The 22,146-nt window shown below is 47.6% G+C and overlaps 1 protein-coding gene across 1 annotated transcript; it reads right to left on the bottom strand.

Annotated features, from left to right (window-relative positions):
* Positions 1–8,056: 8,056 nt before the first annotated feature.
* LOC123185287 (uncharacterized protein At5g39865) lies at positions 8,057–9,239 on the bottom strand. The gene has a single exon (XM_044597212.1). The coding sequence runs from the start codon at positions 9,042–9,044 to the stop codon at positions 8,232–8,234; it is 813 nt and encodes a 270-aa protein (XP_044453147.1). The 5' UTR covers positions 9,045–9,239; the 3' UTR covers positions 8,057–8,231.
* Between the last annotated feature and the right edge of the window lie 12,907 nt (positions 9,240–22,146).

The following is a 22,146-nucleotide window of genomic DNA, read 5'->3' on the forward strand; positions in this document are numbered from 1 at the left end:
CATGAGTGACTCCACCACACGTGACATTGAGAGCATTTCCTATGAGAGGATGAGTGTGACCACCACTAGACCCACACTTGAGAGCATGCCACACATCCTATGTGAGGTTGAGAGCCATTTGAGTGACTCCACCAACCATATGAGTGAGAGCATCCAAGAGGGAGTGAGTGAGCCACAACACTTAGTGAGTGAGGTAGTTGAGATGGCATGTGAGTCCACTATGATTTCTAACGACTTAACCTCTACTCTGAGTGTGTTTTCTTCTTTGTTACTAGGTCTCCTACATGATGACACGCCTATCCTCGACGAGTCCATACCTCCAATGGAGACAACGATGGCCATGGTGGAAGAAGATGCACCCGCCACATGGTTCCATCAAGATGAAGATGACCACGACTTGGTCTTCGAAACCTCACCTACAACACATGAGCGATGCTCCAAAGGTAACATAGGTGATGGTGCTTCTCTTGTCCCACTAGTGGACGATCTCACCAATGATTGCTTGCATGATGTTGATCCACCTATTCCCATGCTTCATGCTAGTGCGACTTCCTCATGTCATGACTTACCTATTTATGATGAATATGATGATGAGCATGTTGATTTGCCTAGTTGTGATGCTATGCTCCATAGGATATCATGTGAAAATTCTATTGGCCACATCATGTTTGACAATCCATGGAACTTGTCATATGCTATAAGTGAGATCTCCCATATTGCATCATTTCAATCTCAACATAGTAGCTATACATGCCCCATTAACATAAATCCCATTTGCACTTATGGCATAGATGACGAGATGATGGTCATTGGCTTTTGTTTTTCATGTGATGATATTGCCATGCTTCCTTTACATGATTTGCGCAATTCATCTACTATGCCATTCCATGATCACATAGAACCAAATATGCTTTGTTTTGGATGTTGTCAATATTCTCCATGTGATGTTCCCATTAATTCTCATGAGGAGATCCCCATAGTTTCCTCATACATATTAGGAGATTTTGTTGCATTCCAAACTTCGCATGTTTGCCATGATTTCTTGCACCGTATGCATCCCACGCATAACAATGCTCTAGATATTTCCCATGATGCATTACACAATTTGAGTCTCCATTATGGTTTGCATAAAAACAAACCTATCATGATGGATGACATGTTTCTATATCGTGCATCTCATTTATTTGAGCATTGAATATTTTGTGCTAACCGACACAAACACGTGCGCATCATGATGGATGATGTGTACATGTATCACGCACACACAATTTTTCCTTTGTATTTGTTTTGTGTAGGTACTCACGTATACTCTCCAACCTCTCAATCCCAAGAGTTGACGAAACAAGCTCTTGAGAGCAAAGATGACTTGGGATCCCGTGAACTATCCTTCCCACTGCTCTCTTCGCGCAACGACTACGCGCATCTCTCTCACTTGGCTCTCACACGGCTATGGGCTATATACCGCTTGTCGCTTCATGCTCATTTTACCGTGTTCACTTTGCATGCTATGCTTGCTTCTATGCCTTTGCCATGCAATTGTGATCCTTGCTTGGATCTACCCATGATTCATCATTATGCTCCTATGTGTATTTGCATGCTTGGTGGAGATCCTTGTTGCTATTGCCATGTTTATCATGTGCCTCATGCTATTTTGCTCATATCCTCCTTTCATGCTTGTGATATGTCTTGTGCATTATTCATGCCCACCATTTGCACACACGGCATGATTGCCATGAATCCTTCTAGTACATTGAATCTTCGCACTACTAGCTTGCTTGCCTTGATTCACATGATTCCTTGCTTTGTCGCATCACCCATGTTCCATCCTTACTTGCTTTCTTGGGTTGATGACGTATATGTTCATGCCTCCCACATGATACATCTTGTTCATTGTCGCTTACCTCCAATTGTTGCATCTATGCTTATTGATCATGGAGACTTGGCCATATTACTTGTGATGCATGCTTGTTTACTTGAGCGTATTGTATTTGGTTGTTCTCGCATCATATGCCTCCATACTATGAAATGCTCCCTTGTCCTTTCTTATGATGAGCATGATGCATACACTTGTTGGGTATTTTACCACATGAATGATAGGTTTTGCATCTCCGCTAACCTCATTTGTTTTCGGAGTGTTTGTCATGTTCTTTCATGTTGAAGGATTCACAAGGCGATACCGTCATGACACAACTTGGTCATGTGAAGGCATACATGATGTGCAACACCAACTTTGGCGACAATCTCCTAAAGGTGAACTCCTTCCCTTTGAGCCATCCTCGAATAAGCATATTGGATGGGTCATTCTTTCATTGTTGTTTCCTTCTTCTTGTCTACATGTTGCACCTATTGGATGGAGGACCGACATTGAAGATTGGCTCTATGGACCTTCGCATTGAGGAGCGCTCGGACTTATTGGATGCACTTTCAAATATCCACTCATGCCATGACATCGAGCATTGGTACACCAACACCTCCATATTTCTTGATTGTGCTCACACATGTCATTCTCATTGGACATCTCACACACATGACAAATTTGCATCTTATTCATGGATTGACTCACATTATGATTGCCTTGTTGCATCCTGTATTCCCATGTCATCCATGATATATGAGCTTGTGCATTTACTTAGCATTTTTGTTGTGATATACCTTGATGGCATATTCATACATCATGATCATATTGCCCATCATCAATTGCATGATCACATACTCATCTTGAGCATCCATTGCCATATTCATGCTATTGATAAACCGTCTCTCTATGACATCATTTTGCACCGTGGTTGCATTGATCATATTCACAACACCTTTGTGTGTGCAATGAATGTTTTTCCTCCCATGAATGCTTTTCATACCATTCCATCTCTTTTGGATAAGCTTCATGCACCTTGTCATGATCAATCTTGTTGCACGGACTCATTCTTACATGATGGACACTTTGTGTGCTCTAACCATTGTATTTCTAAGTGTCGTTTGTGTTTGCTCTTTTTGCATGTATACACTCCGGCGACACCTTGGAGTACTTGGATTTCGCAACGTCTTCCACTCCGTCCAACTACAAGTACGTCCATGACTACCGTTTTCATGGTGATGAGGATCATGATTCGAGGTCGGATCTTTCCCAAGGGGGAGATGATGCGGAGCATCCCACGTTCATCCCCATGTAAACTCTGACTACTCTCCAAGCCCCAAGAGGACATATGACGAGACCTCGTACATACACCATTGGACGCAAGGTGAACTCGCTCCTCTTCGAACCATCACTTTCCACATGTGAGACATGGCTACTACCTCATATATATGTGCTATGCATGACCAGGAACAAAGAGGAATGCCATGGACCAGACGGCGAGGACACCAAGTACAAGAACTACTGAAGAAGCTCCAGCGAGCGGACGTCCGGACGACACCGGACGACCGGCCTCTCACAGTGAACGAACGTCCAGCCAGGACCGGACGACCGGCGACACCGCACCCGAGCCAAACCAACGGATGTCCGACGCCACCGGACGACCGGTGACCGGACGAAAAGCCACCTCCGGAAATCCGGTGCCTCCTCAACCGAACCAGATCGAGCGGATGTCCGGTGACTAGCGGACGACCGGTCCCTCTGAGCCACCGGACGACCGGTACCTGCCTGTGCGCAGCCGGGCCTTTAGCCTTGTATCCCTCTCCCACTTACCCCTTCGTGGCTCTAGACTATATATACTCCTCCACCTCCTCCATTTGAGGTTTAGCAAAGGATTAGCTCATATTTTGTGTGAGAGCTTTGCTCATCCACTTGGTTACCTTCTCCTTGGAGATTCGAGCCTCCTACGGAGAAGATCCCCCAAGCGGATTCAAGACCCCTCTTTAGGGAAGAACATCAAGACCTCCTCACGGAGAAGACCGTTACCCTTGTATCGTCCTTGGTTGATCGTGTACCGTGTGAACCCTATGTATTCGAGGATCTAGCACATGTGTAACTTGTTATTGTTGGTTTAGTGATTCTCTTGTGTTTTCCTTTGTGTTCACTTCGTTTCCTCCCCTTGTGTTCTTCGTGTTCATCACGGGATCCGCTCCTATCGTGAAAGATCGGCCCCAAGGGTTCCTACCCTACATCACAATTGCTTGGCTGACACCGGGGTTGCACATGATTTATACTTTGTGTCCAAAAGATGGACCATGACAAGGCTATATGATTTTGTAGGGATAGCGTTCTTTAGCATTTATATTTTAAACGACATGATTGTTTGTTGGGATGCCTGAGTATTGATGTCTTTATGTCAAATTATAGACTATTGCCGTGAATCATTGGGACCTAAATATTCATACCATAAAATAAATATTACATGATGAACATGTTAGGTAGCATTCCACATCAAAAATTCTGTTTTTATCATTTACCTACTCGAGGACGAGCATGAATTAAGCTTGGGGATGCTTGATGCGTCTTCGTCGTATCCATAATTTTTGATTGTGCCATGCTATTATAGTATAAATATTGGATGTTTTATATGCAATTATATATCATTTTTGGGACTAACCTATTAACCTAGTGCACACTGCCAATTCTTGTTTTTCTTGCTTGTTTTTGGCTTTCCATAAATTCAGTATCAAACAGAGCCCAAATGGAGAAAAAACTATGGATTAACTTTTTCTAGACCAGAAGGGGCCCTAAAAGGTTGGGAGAAGATATGAAGAGTCACGAGGGAGCGACAAGCTCAGGAGGCGTGCCCCTAGGCTTGTGGCCCCCTCATGGCACCTCTTGACGTAATTCCACCTCTATAAATTTCCAAATATTCCCAATACATAAGAGAGCCACCCAAAATACTTTTTTCGCTACCGCAAGTTTCTGTTCTTCAGCGATCCCACCTAGAGGCCTTTTAAGGTACTCTGCCGGAGGAGAATTGATCACGAAGGGCCTCTACAACAACCTTGTTGCCCTTTCGATGATGTGTGAGTCATTTACCACAAACCTACGGGTTCATAGCTAGTAGCTAGATGGCTTCTTCTCTCTCTCTTTGATCTTCAGTACAATGTTCTCCTCAATGTTCTTGGAGATATATTCGATGTAATCTTCTTTTGCGGTGTGTTTGTTCGGATTCGGTGAATTGTGGGTTCATGATTAGATTATTCATGAATATTATTTGAGTCTTTTCTAAATTCTTGTATGCATTATTATTATAGTTTTGTATTTCTCTCCGATCTATAAGTTTAGTTTGGCTAATTCGATTGATTTATTCTGCAATGGGAGAGGTGGTTTGTAATGGGCTCGATCTTGCGGTGATCTATATCCAGGTGATAGAAGGGTACAAGACACATATTTGTATTGTTTCCATTAAGGGGAAAATGACAGGGTTTATTCATATTGGTTGGATTTACTTTGTCTACATCATGTCATCTTGCTTAAGGCGTTACTCCGCTTCTTATGAACTTAATACTCTAGATGCATGCTGGATAGCGGTCGATGGGTCGAGGAATAGTAGTAGATGCAGGTAGGAGTCGGTCTACTTGTCTCGAACGTGATGCCTATATACATGATCATTGCCTTGAATATCATCATAACTATGCGCTTTTCTATCAATTGCCTCACAGTAATTTGTTTACCCATTGTATGCTTTTTATTCGAGAGAGAAGCCTCTAGTGAAAACTATGGCACCCGGGTCTACCTTTGACATATATTAAAATCCAAAAATATCTTGCTGCAATTTATTTACTGTTACTTTTTGTGTTTTTTGTCTATCGACCATTATCAGATTTGATCCTTGCAATTAACCGCCAAGGGGATTAACAACCCTCTTGGTCATGTTGGGTGCAAGTATTTGCTCTTTTGTGTGTAGGTGTTGTTCACGAGGTTTCGCGTGGTTCTCCTACTAGATTGATTACCTTGGTTCTTAACTGAGGGAAATACTTATCTATACTGTACTGCATCATTCTCTCCTCTTCGAGGAAATTTCAATGCAGCTCACAAGTAGCAAAGGATATCTCGTGTGAGGGGTTACAATGATGTATGATGTGGCTACCGAGAGTTCTCCTATCTGAGGATAGATGATGAAGATGAACCCTAGACTTCCCTTTATATAGACAGGAGAGGCGAGAGTTCTATCTGAGGATAGATTATGAAGAGGAACCCTAGACTTCCCTTTATATAGATAGGAGAGCGTAGGGCTTACATGTTGGATGCAATCTGGGGCGCCGCCGCCCTCTATCTTGGGTGTCAAGAAGGTCATCTGGCCTCCTACGATTAGTGCCCTATTGTGGGCCCATTGTGCTCCCTTGTAGTTGATGAGGCTGGACTCCTTAGGGTTAGCCACCCCTGGTACAGGATGGCGTCAATGTTACCATGTCACTTATAGCCAGCAAGTACAATAGTTAAATATAAAAATGTGCAACTTTATTACTACATGACCCACATCCCACTTTCACATAGTGCCTAGGAGCAGTGGAGGAGCTAGCATTTGACATCAGGGTGGTCCGGCCCCGAAATTGTTTTTACAAGAAATACGACATGTGGACGTTCTAACTAGTTACTGATATCACATAGAGATAGATCAATACGGTCTTACAAACACACTAAAATTCTCAATTAAGTCTAAGTTTTGCATAAAGAAGCATACATAGTACATACTATATGAACCATAATACATACCTTGAGAAGCTCAAAAAGACTATGTTTCTGGTCTACGCTTTTGCACTGTCATGAAAGTATCAATTATATCATCTTCATTCACCTCGGCAAAAGCATCCCCCTCAATGTATGTGACTAGGCAATCATCCAAAAGACTATCACCCATCTTATTTCTCAACAGTTTGCTTTATGGTCACATTCGCTCTATGGTCATATTTGACATGGACACTGTTGGTTCTTGAGTTTGCTCTTCAATCACAACCGGCACACACACACATGCGCGCGCGCACACACACACACACACACACAAAAGTTCTTTGGCTTGCTCTTCGGTCACAACATATTCTCTGCCTTCTTCTTCTTCCCTATCTTCATAGCTTCTCTCTGGAAAAGAGAAACAATGTCTCCGGCCCTCTTCATTCATCAACCTGCAATAAAAATTAGTTTCTATCAATAAAGCTAATTGAGGCAGAAATGATGTGCTAAATTATGTATGTGTTCATCAATTCATTAGCATAGTGCCAAAGGCAAACCCTAAATTAAAAAAATTAGGGGTTTTCAGTACCTTAAATCAATTTGCACACTTGCTGCGGTGCTGCCGCTGGACGGCCAGAGACTGGCTACTGAGCAGCACCGACGGCCGTAGGCTTTGCATGGAGGGCAGAGGGCCGAACTCCACTGGAGGCAGGGGCGAGCGGGCGGCAGGGCCAGGCGGTCCGAGTCAAGGGAGCAGCCGGGCAAGGCAGGGGCACGGGGGAGCGGTGGATCCGAGGGCCAAGCGAGCGCCGGGCGGGAAGGGGAGGCGGTCTGTGCTCCGGCCAGCGACCGACGAGGCCGCGAGGAACGGCGGCGGTGAGACGAGGGCGTCAGATGGCGTCGGCTTGAAGCGGCTGCAGTGGACGAGATGAGGAACGGAGGAAGTGGACGAGACGAGGGTTGTGGCTGCGTTCACTGGGTCAATCGGTATGGTTATTGGGTCAATTTTTTTTCTAGCCCAGTTAAAAATCCATAGGTATATAAGCGGACCCAAAATCTCAGGGTGGGCCGCGGCCCACCCTGGCCACCCTGTAGCTTCGCCACTGCCTATGAGCGCGTGTTACAGCTGTCTATTATTCTGTAGCCGGCTCCTTCTCTCTCTCCTCTTCTTTCCCCTTCATATGAGCAGAAAAAATATATTTTAATTCCTATAGACTGCTTGCATAAGCTTATTGTACTTGCTTTAATAGTTGCTTACGTGAGAAGGCCAACATTATCAAATGGCAGAAATGATGTAGAGAAATTCCAACTGTTTTTTATTCCCCTTAATCACCTGATTAATTACCAGTGCATTTTTCATCAAACCATCTGGTTTCATGAGAAATCTGATTGATGGATACATGCTAGGGTTTTTGACATGGACATCTAAGCTAGCATATGCATGTCACATCTGACATCTCTATGTGGTTGAACACAAATATAAACATAAACGTATACTAGCATAATGTATGTACATGACAAGACAACCACAAAATCCAATTACACACTCAAACCCCAAAGTGGTACCACTATGGTCGGTAATTAATTAAGTAAAAAAAGGAGCAGGTGATTGGCAATTAACCGCTAGTTAATTTACATTACTTCAGCTCGGGTACAAGCAAAGTGTGCACATGACGAGTCCGTTCTCGTTGCATCCGTGGCACCGGACACCACCGCGCTCGCCGTCGAACAACTTCCGGCTGCCATCGCACTCACCGCATACCACGAACCTCAGCCCCCCGCACGCCTCGCACTTCTCCCTCTTCTTGTTGCTGCTGACCGCCGCCTCCGGGGGCGAAAGTGACGGCAGCTGGATGAGGGAGGTAAGGCGACCGTCCTCGTGGAGTGCGAGCACCTGGGCGGCGCCCCCGAGGTCGTGGCCGCGGACGAAGAGCCGCGGGGGCACGGCCTTTTCGCCGGTGGCAGCCCAGAGCTGCTCCCGGAGACCCCGGTCCATGGACACGTCGCGCTCCTGAAACGCCACGGCGAGGTTATCCAGCAGAGCGCGCACGTCGTTACAGTCTTCGAACGTCTTGCGGATGCCCCGGAGCGTGGTGGTATAGAGCACCACGGCTTCGTCGCCGCCGGGTGGGCACCTGGCCGGGAAATCCCGGAGCATGCCGTCGGGATCAGACGCTGGCGCCGGCCCCGAGGCAAGGGAGTCCCGGTCGTAGCCGTCCTGGTCAACGAGCTCCCAGTCGTCGTCGATGGGCTCAGCGGGGAGGTTAATCTTGGCGGGGGTCTCCTGGGCGTCGAAGAAGGACGCATCGTCGGATAGTCCGTCGGTGGAGTGGAGCACGACGCGGCCGGGCTTGGTCGGCGACGGCGGCAGGGATGCCGATGCGGCGGCAGGGGCAGCGGGGAGGGACGATCTGAGGACGCGCAGGATGCGCGCCTTCAGCGTCTCGATAGTCATGGCAGGAAGCTCCGGCGGGAAGGACTGCTTGGGATTGATTTGTTCCTTTGAGTGCTCGCTTTTGGCTCCGGATGCGTGTGGTATTGGTGATGGTTAAGGAGAAACTGAGAAAGAGGGATGAAGAAGAGGAGAAACTGAGAAAGAGGGACGAAGAAGAGGCCTGATTGGAGTCGCTTTTAACCGCCTTTTTAGAACTTTTTTATTAGGGTATAAGTAGATGCTCTAATATGGTGTAAGTACTCTCTATTTTAAAAGAAAGTTGGTATGTCTTGACTTACATCCATCCACCTCTCCCGCACAAGAAAGAACACAACTCCCCTCACGTACTACGAGGTGCAGTTGGGTCTCTAACATGTTGGCCAACCTATCTATGTCCACATGTTAGTGGCCCAACCACAGTCTGCAATATGTTAGGGGAGCCTCATCACACGAGAAATTTTTTTCATGAAATTTCATGTTCACGCGGGCATGAAAACCCGGGACACCAGCCCACCTCCATGTTTCCTTTTTATTTTCTCTCCTCAAATCTCTCCTGAACCATGCCAACGTGCACATCTCGTGACCAACCCGATGTTCCTCTCCCTTCGGCGACCACCTCGGTGCCATCTCCCCCCCCCCCCTATCTGGATGTCCCTCTCCCTCTAGCCTCAACTCTTAATGTGCTTCCCTCCGCCTCTGGCCTCAACTCCCCGGCGTGCTTTCTTCCTGTCCCAAAAACTAGGAGTCAGAGCCATGTGGACGAAGGACGTGCATCCCAAGATACCTATGAACTTCAAATAAAGTAGAAGGTTGATATGTCTCCAACTTATCTATAATTTTGTATTGTTTCATGCTAGTATATTATCACTCTTAGATACTTTATATGCAACTTTATATCATTTTTGGGAACTAACCTATTAACTCAGTGCCAAGTGTCAGTTGCTATTTTTTTTTTGCATGTTTTTGGTTTTACACAAATTTCCTACCAAGCGAAGTCCAAACACGATGAAACTTCATGGTGATTTTTCTCGACCAGAAGGGACCCTAAAAGCTTCGGGAGGAGGACCGAAGATGTATGGGAGAGCCACAAGCTCACAAGGCGCGGGGGACGCGCCACCTGAGTTTGTGGGTCCCACGTAGCTCCATTTGACTTCCTATAAACTCCCATAAATACCAAAACCAACAGAGAGCCACCCGAAGGAATTTTTCCGCCAACGTAAGCTTCTTTTCTTCCGAGGTCCCATCTGGAGGTCTTCTTTGGTACTATGTCGGAGGGGGAATCGATCACGGAGGGCATCTACATCAACCTTGATGCACCTCCGATGATTTGTGAGTAGTTTACCACGGACCTACGGGTCCATAGTGATTAGCTAGGTGGCTTCTTCTCTCTCTTTGATTTTCAATACAATGTTCTCCTCAGAGTTCTATCCAATGTAATCTTTTTTTGCGGTGTGTTTGTTGGGATCTGATGAATTGTGGGTTTATGATTGAAATATTCATTGAAAGTAACTGCGTTTTTTCCTAAACTTTATAATGTGTGATTGGTATAGCTATGTAATGCTTTCCGACATATGGGTTTTCTTTGGCCAAGTTGATTCATTGATCTTAAGTGGAAGTGGTGCATAGTAGTAGGTTCAATGTTGCGTGTCCTCACCCAGTGACAGCATGGGTAGCGAGGCACGTATTTTGTTGTTTCTACTAAGGGTGAAACAACGGAGTTTAATCATATCGCTGGGTTTTATTCTGTCAACATTATGTCATCTTGCTTAAAGCGTTACTCTGGTGCTACTTGTGAGCTGCGTTGAGATTTTCTCAAAGAGGAGAGGACGATGCAGTACAGTAGAGATAAGTATTTTCCTCAGTTATGAAACTAAGGTTATCAATCCAATATAAGAACCAAGCAACGACTAGTAAACAACACATGCACACAAACAACAAATACTTGCAACCCAACGCGTAGAGGGGTTGTCAATCCCTCAATGGTTATGAGCAAGATTAAACAATGTAGTTTTTGATAGATAGATCAAACAAAAATACAAAAGAAAATAAATAAAAGTAAATTGCAGCGAGATATTTTTGGTTTTAATATATGATAGAAAATAGACCCAAGGGCCATACTTTTCACTAGATGCTTCTCTCATAAAAATAGCATACGGTGGGTAGACAAATTACTGTTGGGCAATTGACAGAAAAACGAATAATAATGACGATATCCAAGGCAATGATCATGTATATAGGCATCACGTCTGATACAAGTTGACCGAAACAATTCTGCATCTACTACTATTACACCACACATCGACCGCTATCCACCATGCATCTAGTGTACTAAGTTCATGGAAGAATGGAGTAACGCCTTAAGCAAGATGACATGATGTAGAAAGATAAACTCATGTATTAAATAAATCACATCTTGTTACCCTTAATAGCAATGTACATGTGTGTCATGTCCCTTTCTGTCACTGGGATTGAGCACCCCAAGATCAAACCCATCACAAAGCACCTCTTCCCATTGCAATACAAACCAATCTAGTTGGCCAAACCAAACCAATAAATCGGAGAAGAAATACGAGGCTATTGAGGGAGTCCTGGATTAAGGGGTCCTCAGGCGTCTGACCTGTGTGACATGGGCCGGACTGTTGGGCCGTGAAGATACAAGATAGAAGACTTCCTCCCGTGTCCGGATGGGACTCTCCTTTGCATGGATGGCAAGCATGGTGTCCGGATGTATTATTTCCTTTCTCTGTAACCGACTTTGTGTAACCCTAGTCCCCTCCGGTGTCTATATAAACTGGAGGGTTTTGTCCGTAGAGACAATCACAATCATACAAGCTAGACTTCTAGGGTTTAGCCACAATGATCTCGTGGTAGATCAACTCTTGTAATCCTCATACTCATCAAGATCAATCAAGCAAGACGTAGGGTATTAACTCCATCAAGAGGGCCCGAACCTGGGCAAAACATCATGTCCCATGTCTCTTGTTACCATCGACCTTAGACGCACAGTTCGGGACCCCCTACCCGAGATTCGCCGGTTTTGACACCAACATTGGTGCTTTCGTTGAGAGTTCCACTGTGTCGCCGGCAGAATGTTCGATGGCTCCATCAATCATCTGCAATGATGCTGCCCTGGGGGAGGTTTTTCTCCCCGGCCAGATCTTCATATTCGGCGGCTTCGCACTGTGGGCCAACTCGCTTGGCCATCTAGAGCAGATCGACAACTACACCCCAGGTCACCAGATTAGTTTTAGAAACCTGGATTATGTCGCTGATATCCGAGGAGACTTGATCTTCCAAGGATTCACGACCCCAACCTCCGCTTTGGCCATAGATCCGGAGCGCGTTGCCAGGTCCGAAGACGGGGTTTCTAAGCCCGCCGGACTATCTGCGGCTACTAAGCCCAGTACGGGAGAGTCGGAGGAAGCAGTGTCGCTGGCAACCATCATAAAGCCAAACTCTTCTCCAGACACTAGCTCCGAGCCTTCAGAGTCAACATCGTGTGAGCTCGGCCATGGAGTCCCCTTCTCGCAGTACTCCATGAATTCTTTTCTCCCTGGACAAACCTCGCCTTTAAGCGAGGCTCTGAACTTGATGCGATCCCTCGTTATTACAGAGGAGCAACGTCCGAACTACGCCCAGCCTGGACTAGGGGCCGAGAGCAGGGAATTTTACGTCCCACCCACTACCCACTTCATCGCCACAGTCGAGGACCTAACTGACATGCTCGATTATGGCTCTGAAGACATCGACAGTATGGACGACGATGTCGGAGAAGAGCAGGCTCAAAACCCCCCGTTTACCGGATGCTGTACGGCCACCTCTTCGTATGGCGTGTACATGCTAGATACACCCAAAGAGGGTGACGACGATAGTGAGAAAAATCCAGTCGAGGATAAACCTCCTGAGATACAGCCAAAGCACCGACGTCAGCGGCGCCGCTCTAAATCATGCCGTGGAAAAGACATCGATACCGACACGAGAGACAACAACACTCCGGACGAGGCCGAAGACCAAGAAAACCCCGTCGAGCCAACCTCCGAACAGGACGATCGGGAAGATGGGCAAGTTAGCCCTGATGAACAGGCCATAAATGAAGACTCGGAGGACAGTAATTATCCTCCACTCTCCGACGATGAGGTGAGCCTCGGCGACGAAGACTTTATCGGGCCTGATCAAGATCTACTCAACGACAGGTGGACTAATGTCCTGGCATCCGAGGAGTACGGCCTCAAGCGCCCAACTAAAAGTTACCCTAAGCGTAAACTGCTACCTTAATTCGGCGATGAGGCACTTGAGCCCGTACCGTCAACACGTAATGCAGCTGACCGGCCACCACGTGACCGGGACAAAACGGTAACTCAAGCCGAACACCAACCCATACTATCTCGCCGTAAAGGTCGAGACACAACAGCTCGGGGCTATACATATGACCTACGGCAGGACCTACAAAATAGAGCAGGTCCGACCAGATCGATCTACGGATCGCAGGGGCGTGCCCCAACGCATGACGACAGCTATCTAGCTAGACATGACAAGCGTAATCACGCCCGGGACGAAGATCGCAGACGGACTCCATCCGAGCTACGTCACGACCTGGCCGGATATAGAGGCACCGCACACCCCCTCTGCTTCACTGATGAAGTAATGGAACATGGATTCCCAGAAGGGTTCAAACCTGTGAATATCGAATCATATGATGGAACAACAGATCCCGCGGGATGGATTGAGGACTTTCTTCTCCATATTCATATGGCCCACGGTGATGATCTTCATGCCATCAAATACCGCCCCCCCCCCCCCCCCCCGTGGTGAAATTTTGGACTCGGTTCCTAACTAAAAAGAACCAGATCATCGATTGTCCAGATGTCAAAGCCCTGGCGGCTTTTAAGCATAGGATCCGCGACGAATGGCTCGCCCGACACCTCGGCCAAGAAAATCCGAAGTCCATGGCGGCCCTCACAGCACTTATGACCCGCTTTTGCGCGGGCGAAGATAGCTGGCTAGCCCGTAGCAATAATAATACAAGCGAACCTGGCACTTCTTAAGCCAGAAATAACAAGGCAAGCCCTGATGCAACAGGCACAAGCGTCGAAACAATGGTAACAATACCGATGACATGGCGGTCAACGCCGGATTCAGTGGCTCCAAGTCTGGCCAGCGAAAGAAGCCATATAAAAGAAACAATCCGGGCTCATCCAGCTTGGAACGCATACTGGATCGTCCATGTCAGATCCACGGCACCCCCGATAAATGAGCCAATCATACCCACAGAAGCTATTGGGTCTTTAAACATGCTGGTAAGTTAAATATCGAAGACAAGGAGAAGGGGTCGCAAAGTGAGGACGACGACGAGAAGACCCGTCCACCGAACACAGGGGGACACACGAAGTTTCCCCCTCAAGTCAAAATGGTGAGCATGATATACGTTACCCACATCCCCAAAGCGAGAGCTCAGGGACGTCTACGCGATAGAGCCAATCGCCCCAAAATTCAACCCATGGTTGTCCTGTCCGATCACCTTCGATCGCAGGGATCATCCGACTAGTATCTGTCATGGCGGCTCAGCCGCACTAGTCCTCGACCCAATCATTGATGGATTCCACCTCATGCGCGTCCTCATGGACTGTGGCAGCAGCCTCAACCTGCTCTATCAGGATACAGTCCGCATGATGGGCATCGATCCGTCAAGAATCAAGCCCACAAAAACTACCTTTAAAGGAGTAATACCAGGTGTAGAGGCCCACTGCACAGGTTCAATTACATTGGAAGTCGTCTTCAGATCTCCGGACAACTTCCGAAGCGAGGACTTGATCTTCGATATCGTCCCCTTCCGCAGTGGCTATCACACACTGCTTGGACGAACTGCATTTGCTCGATTCAATGCGGTGCCACACTATGCTTATCTCAATCTCAAGATGCCCGGACCACGCGGTGTCATAATAGTCAATGAAAACACGGAACGCTCCCTCCGTACCGAGGAGCACACCACGACCCTTGCAGCGGAAGTACAGAGCGGCCTTATCAAGCAGGATTTTAATTCGGCGGCCAAGCGCCCGGACACCGTAAAACGAGTCCGGATTACTCCGCAGCAAGACAGTCAAGCTCGTCAGGAGCTTGACTAGCAATTCGGCCTCCGTCTCAGTCCCGACCAACCGGCGGCATACGTACCGCGCGCACATAACTACGAACTCAAAATAACATGGGCAAAGACGGAGGCGTAACCCGATTGTGATACATAATACGGCTCGACCGTCCCTGAACACACACATTTTTTTATCCTTTTTAGGTTTCTTCTCCACATGTCCTTCTCGACGGCCTAACAATCGATCCTTTCGAAGGATGGATATACCAAGGTGGCAAGTAGCATCGATGTATGGGGGAATTTCCAGGTGGTCTTTTTGATGATCACTCTACCTATTTTCAGGACCCGCACGAAGCTCCCCCCTTGGTCTCGGCATGTTAAATAGCCCTGTTGCCTATCACACTATTTGTACAAATACGCATTGACGTATTAATCAACTTGCAATGGAAACAGTTTGCGGCCCGGCTTATGTGGCACTGGCTTACTACTTCATTTTATTTCATTATTCTTATTGATTGCATCCGTACACTTTGGTACGCCTTGATTTGCCAGGAGCCTCATTGCGCTCCATACTACGGCAACAAGTCCGACACCTTTACAGTATAGTTCGGCCCCCCGAATTTAGCATTATATGCATCGGCTCTGAATCATGTCTTTGGTCAATAGTTGGGTTGCCCGCCTCCTGTATTTACTGCCTTACGTTCCGCTCTATCGGCTAGGATAGTAAAGGGAGAACTACTGCGATTGTGTCCTGGTCTATCCGGATGAGCACCTCAGTAGAGAAAGCCAAAAACTGACTATCATGATGCGGCATGAGCTAGTCAGCTATTTGGAGGTTAAAATCTCTTGCGATTTTTTCCGCATTATGCGATGGATCAGCCTTCGCCCGATCGGTGTCTACACCACCCTAGTCCGGACTAATGAATACCATGGACTGTGCCTACATTTCTATTGTCAAACTCCTATGGCTAAGTGAGGGTGATAAAGCCACATAGTCTGATTGCCTGGTTCGTTGCGCTAAACACCTCCTTTAAGAACCAAAATCTTGGATCAAGAGTGTTTAGGTTTCAACCCGAACACCCCCGTACTACCTACGTGGGGCTGAAGCCGACGACTGGCCAACTCTCAGATTTAATAAAACAGCCACACAGGAGGTCAAAACTTAAAATAAACAGCAAGCATTATATTACATATCAGCCTTGTTTTCACCATACAGGCCGGGATAACATGAAGGTATTCATTCAAAGATAATGTCTTTTGAACACTGGCCCTCTAAAATGCAGGATCCCTTCAGGACATCCTCAAAATACCGCTCGGGCATACGGTGCTCCTTGCCCTCGGGCTGTCCCTCGGTCGCGAGCTTGACGGCGTCCATCTTCGCCCACTGCACCTTGACACGGGCGAAGGCCATTCGCGCACCTTCGATGCAAACCGACCGCTTGATGGCGTCAAGCCGAGGGCAGACATTGAACAGCCGCTTCACGAGTCCGAAGTAGCTGCTGGGCTGGGCGTCAGCAGGCCATAGACGGATTATCAAATCCTTCATGGCCAGTTCGGCTGCCCTATGTAGTTCGGTCAGCTGCTTCAGGTGATCGCTAAAGGGCACCGGATGTTCTGGCGCAAGGTATTGCGACCGGAATAGCTTCTCCGTTGAGCTCCCCTCTTTGGCTCGGTAGAACTCCACTGCGTCAGCAACACTGTGCGGCAGATCCGCAAATGCTACTAGAGAACTCCAAATCCGGGTCAGTAAGAGGTACCTTTTCTTCACAAACTTGCTCTACATAAGAAAGGCCTTACCCACCGCAATTTTCCTGGCTTCCTGAATTTCCTGGAGGGCACCCTGGGCTTCGGCCCGGGCCTCTTGCGCGCTTTGGTGGGCCTTAGCAAGTTCGGAATCTTGGTCCTAAATCTTGCGCTCCAAGGACTCGCATTTCTTTGCAGCGTCCTGGAGCTCCTGCTGAACCTCCCCGACCCTTGCCTCGTGCTTTTCACGGGCGGCTTGTTCCTTCTCTGCTCTCTCTTGGGCCTCGGCCAGGGACTTCTTGAGGGTCTCCACCCCGGTTGCAGCTCCTACGAAATATCATGATAGTATGATCAACATACACAATTCATATATCTTTACATCCGAATAGACCATTGCATACCTTGCTGGTCCTCTAGTTGTTTTTAACATGGCTGAGCTCTTCCTTGGCCCGCTCCAAACTCTGCTTCAGTTTAGAGACTTCGGCAGAATGAGAGGCCGCAGCCAGCATCGATGCCTGCTTATTCATATAGACATATATTGGTTAGTCTCCTGCAAAAATTATTTGATCCTCTGTCCGGCTTCTCTTTTCGAGCACTGGACAGTGTCTCAGGGGCTACTGTCTATATTATGATATTATTTTTTTCATAAATTATGTCGCATACCTCAAAGCCTGTCAGAAGGCTGGTGCAGGCTTCGGTCAGTCCGCTCTTAGCGGACCGAACCCTCTCAACCACTGTACCCATGAGGGTACATTGTTCTTCAATAATGGAAGCACTTTGCAGTGCTTCCAGTAAGGTATCCGGCGCCTCTGGATGGACAGAGGTCACCGGCGGAATAGGTGCACCTCCTTCTCGCGAAGGAGGCTGCTTGCCTAATTCCGAAGCCGTATGGGACTCCAGAATAGTGTTCGGCTAGGGGCCGAATTAGACATGGCCCCCATCGCCAGTCTTCGGGGGGATTTGCTCCCCCATATGTCCGGCGGCCAAGGTCTCGCCTTCTGGCGCCGCCCTGACGGCCTCCTGTTCCTCTCCCTGGCCTGCGAAGGTCCTTCAGGACAACACCTCGGCGTCGCCCGTGGCCTTGGGAGAGGAGGCCTCCGGAAGTGACCCGCTGTCCATCACCTTTCGATCCAGCGCGTTCCCCGAAGATGAGGATCGCTGGGGGCGGGCGTGAGCCGGACTACAGCGCATGATTTGACACATTAAAACCATGAAATAAAGAAGTTACATATATGTGTGCATAGGTTCTTTTGAGTACTTACGATTCGGCCAGGAGCTTCTTCCTGGGGTGCCACTCGGAGCTGCTATCTGTATCCAACACGGAGTTGTCCGCGAGGGGGACCCTCCCCTTCTTGGGCTCCTCTGCCTCCAGATCCATGGAGGCCCCCCTTTTCTTCCTTCCCCCTCAAGGGGAAAGTTACTTTCCTCCTCCTCCTCCTCGTCCTCAGCAGCGGGGGAGGAATGGGTTTCGATGTCTTCAGACGTCATGTCCGAAGTGCCTTTATGGCGGAGGCCACTTCTGGGCCCCTTGGCCTTCTTCTTGGCCTTCTTCTCTGACGCCTGGTAGGGCGCCGGAACCAGCATCTTCGTTAGAAGCGGGATAGCTGGGATTTCGGGCAGCTGAGCCGGACACTGGATTCGCTCTGCCTTCTCTGTCCAGCCCTGGAAAGACAAATATGGAAGCTTAGACATCTTCCTTGAATACACAGGTGAAGGATACACCTTTCAATACGAAAAACTTACCGGACTGGTGGGATGGTCCAGGTTGTACCCACGGTCCTCGGTCGTCTTCGTCCACGTCTCATTGGCCTTGAAAAGCACCTTCCAGATGCCTTCGTGCATGACGCCGAAGAACTGTTGCAGGGTCTGGTGCTTGGCTGGATCAAACTCCCACAGATTGCAGGTCCGGCTCTGGCAAGGAAGTATCCGACGAAAGAGCATCACCTGGATCACATTGACAAGCTTGATGTTCTTGTCCACCATGCTCTTGATGCGCATCTACGGCGCAACTAGCTCATTCGATGATGCCCAGTCCAGGCCCTTCTCCTGCCAGGAGGTGAGCCGCATTGGGGCCCCAGATTTGAATTCGGGGGTCGTGGGCCAAGTGGTGTTGCGGGGCTCTGTAACATAGAACCACTGCTTTTGCCACCCCTTGACAGTCTCCATGAAGGTACCTTTGGGTCATGGGACATTGGACAGCTTGCTCACCATAGCGCCTCCACACTCTGCATGCTGACCGCCCACCACCTTCAACTTCATGTTGAAGGTCTTCAGCCACAGTCCGAAGTGGGGTGAGATGCGGAGGAAGGCCTCACACACGACATTGAATGTCGAGATTTTGAGGAAGGAATTGGGGGCTAGATCATGAAAATCTAGCCCATAGTATAACATGAATCCGCAGACGAATGGGTGGAATGGAAATCCCAGCCCGTGGACGAAGTGGGGGATGAACACCACCCTCTCATGGGACTTCGGGGTGGGGATGATCTGCCCCTTGGCCGGAAGCCGGTGGGCGATTTCTGAGGCCAAGTACCCTGCCTCCTAGATCTTCGTAATGTCCTTCTCCATGACGGAGGAGGCCATCCACTTGCCCTCCGCTCCGGATCCGGACATGGATGGAGTGCTTTTTTGAGGCGGAAAAGATGGGAACTTGGTCATTGGAGCTCGAGAATGGATGGGCAGAGAGAAGGAAGGCGTGGGCGAAAGAGGTGAATCCTTACGTCTTTATAAAGGCAGGGAATATCAAGCGCCTCCCCACTCGCCTTAAAACTCGCCTATTCCCCAAGGGCCGTGCAGGCGGCGCCGTTGGATTACCCACGCCCGTATTGATAAGAATCCCGCAATAAGGGGACATGGTCTCTGCTTTGACAAGACGTGCCAATGAAAACCGCATCTCGAAACATGGAAAGATAGGCTAAAAACGATTCGAAATAATGACCGGGCGGAGACGTGGTGTCTCACTACAAAAATGTCAGTAGATGGGACTTGTTAAATATTATACTCTTTATGGAGCCTGTTTTGTAGAGCCGGACACGTTCTCTGTGTTCGAGGACAACTTTGAAATATTCGGAGGAGAAACCCGCCTTGCAATGCCAAAGACAATCTACACGCCGCACACGTCGTCATTGAAGCCTGGTTCAGGGGCTACTGAGGGAGTCCTCGATTAAGGGGTCCTCGGGCGCCCGACCTGTGTGACATGGGCCGGACTGTTGGGCCATGAAGATACAAGATATAAGACTTCCTACCGTGTCCGGATGGGACTCTCCTTTGCGTGGATGGCAAGCATGGCGTTTGGATGTATTATTTCCTTTCTCTGTAACCGACTTTTTGTAACCCTAGTCCCCTCCAGTGTCTATATAAACCGGAGGGTTTACTCCGTAGAGACAATCACAATCATACAGGCTAGACTTCTAGGGTTTAGCCACAACGATCTCGTGGTAGATCAACTCTTGTAATCCTCATACTCATCAAGATCAATCAAGCAAGACGTAGGGTATTACCTCCATCAAGAGGGCCCGAACCTGGGTAAAACATCGTGTCCCCTGTCTCCTGTTACCATCGACCTTACACGCACAGTTCGGGACCCCCTACCCGAGATTCGCCGGTTTTGACACCGATAGCTATAACAATCATGCATAAAAGAGTTCAGAGAAAACTCAAATAATATTCATGGATAGATTTGATCATAAACTCACAACTCATCAGATCCCAACAAACACACCGTAAAAAGTCATTACATCAAATAGATCTCCAAGAACACCGAGGAGAACATTGTATTGAAGATCAAAAAGAGGGAAGAAACCATCTAGCTACTAACCATGGACCCATAGGTCTGTGGTAAACTACTCATGCATCATCGGAGGGCAGCAAGGATGATGATGAGCCCCCTCCGTGATCGAATCCCCCTCCGGCAGGGTACTAAAAAAGGCCCCTAGACGGGATCTCGTGGTTATGGAACTTGCAGCAGAGGAAAAAGTATTTTGTGGAATCCCTTGTTGGTTTCACGATTTTAGAGAATTTATAGAGGCAGAGCTAGGTCAAACAGAGCCTTGTGGGCCCGTGATACGTCTCCATCGTATCAATAATTTTTTATTGTTCCATGCTATTATATTATCCATCTAGGATGTTTTTATGCATTTATATGCTATTTTATACGATTTTTGGGACTAACCTATTAACCTAGAGCCCAGTGCCAGTTTCCGTTTTTTCCTTGTTTTTGAGTTTTACAGAAAAGGAATACCAAACGGAGTCCAATTGTTGTGCCAATTTTTGATGATTTATTATGGACCAAAAGAAGCCCCCGGAGTAAAAGAGTTGGTCCAGAAGAGTCCCGAGCCATCCACAAGGGTGGAGGGCGTGCACTACCCCCTTGGGTGCGCCCCTACCTCGTGGCTGCCTCGTGGACCCCCCTGACTTGTTCCCGATGCCAACGCCTCTTATATATCCCCAAACTTCCCGAAAATAACCTAGATTGGGAGTTCCGCTGTCGCAAGCCTCTGTAGCCATCGAAAACCAATCTAGACTCGGTCTGGCACCATGCCGAGGAGGGAGTAGTTCACCCTCGGGGCTGAGGGTATGTACCAGTAGGTATGTGTTTGATCTCTCTCTCTCTCTCTCTCTCGTGTTCTTGATTTGGCACGATCTTGATGTATCATGAGCTTTGCTATTATAGTTGGATCTTATGATGTTTCTCCCCCTCACTCTCTTGTATTGGATTAAGTTTTCCCTTTGAATTTATCTTATCGGATTGAGTCTTTAAGGATTTGAGAACACTTGATGTATGTCTTGCATGTGCTTACTGTGGTGACAATGGGATATTCACGTGATCCACTTGATGTATGTTTTGCTGATCAAGTTGCGAGTTTTGTGACCTCGTAAACTTATGATAGGGGTTGGCACACGTTTTCGTCTTGACTCTCCGGTAGAAACTTTGGGGCATTCTTTGAAGTTCTTTGTGTTGGTTGAATAGATGAATCTAAGATTGTGTGATGCATATCGTGTAATCATACCCACGGATACTTGAGGTGACATTGGAGTATCTAGGTGACATTAGGGTTTTGGCTGATTTGTGTCTTAAGGTGTTATTCTAGTACAAACTCTAAGATAGATCGAACAGAAAGAATAGCTTCGTGTTATTTTACTATGTACTCTTGAATAGATCGATCAGAAAGAATAACTTTCAGGTGGTTTCATACCCAACAATAATCTCTTCGTTTGTTCTCTGCTATTAGTGACTTTGGAGTGACTCTTTGTTGCATGTTAAGGGATATTTATATGATCTAATTATGTTATTATTGT

The sequence above is a fragment of the Triticum aestivum genome, chromosome 2A, assembly GCF_018294505.1.
Source record: "Triticum aestivum cultivar Chinese Spring chromosome 2A, IWGSC CS RefSeq v2.1, whole genome shotgun sequence".
Lineage (NCBI taxonomy): Eukaryota > Viridiplantae > Streptophyta > Magnoliopsida > Poales > Poaceae > Triticum > Triticum aestivum.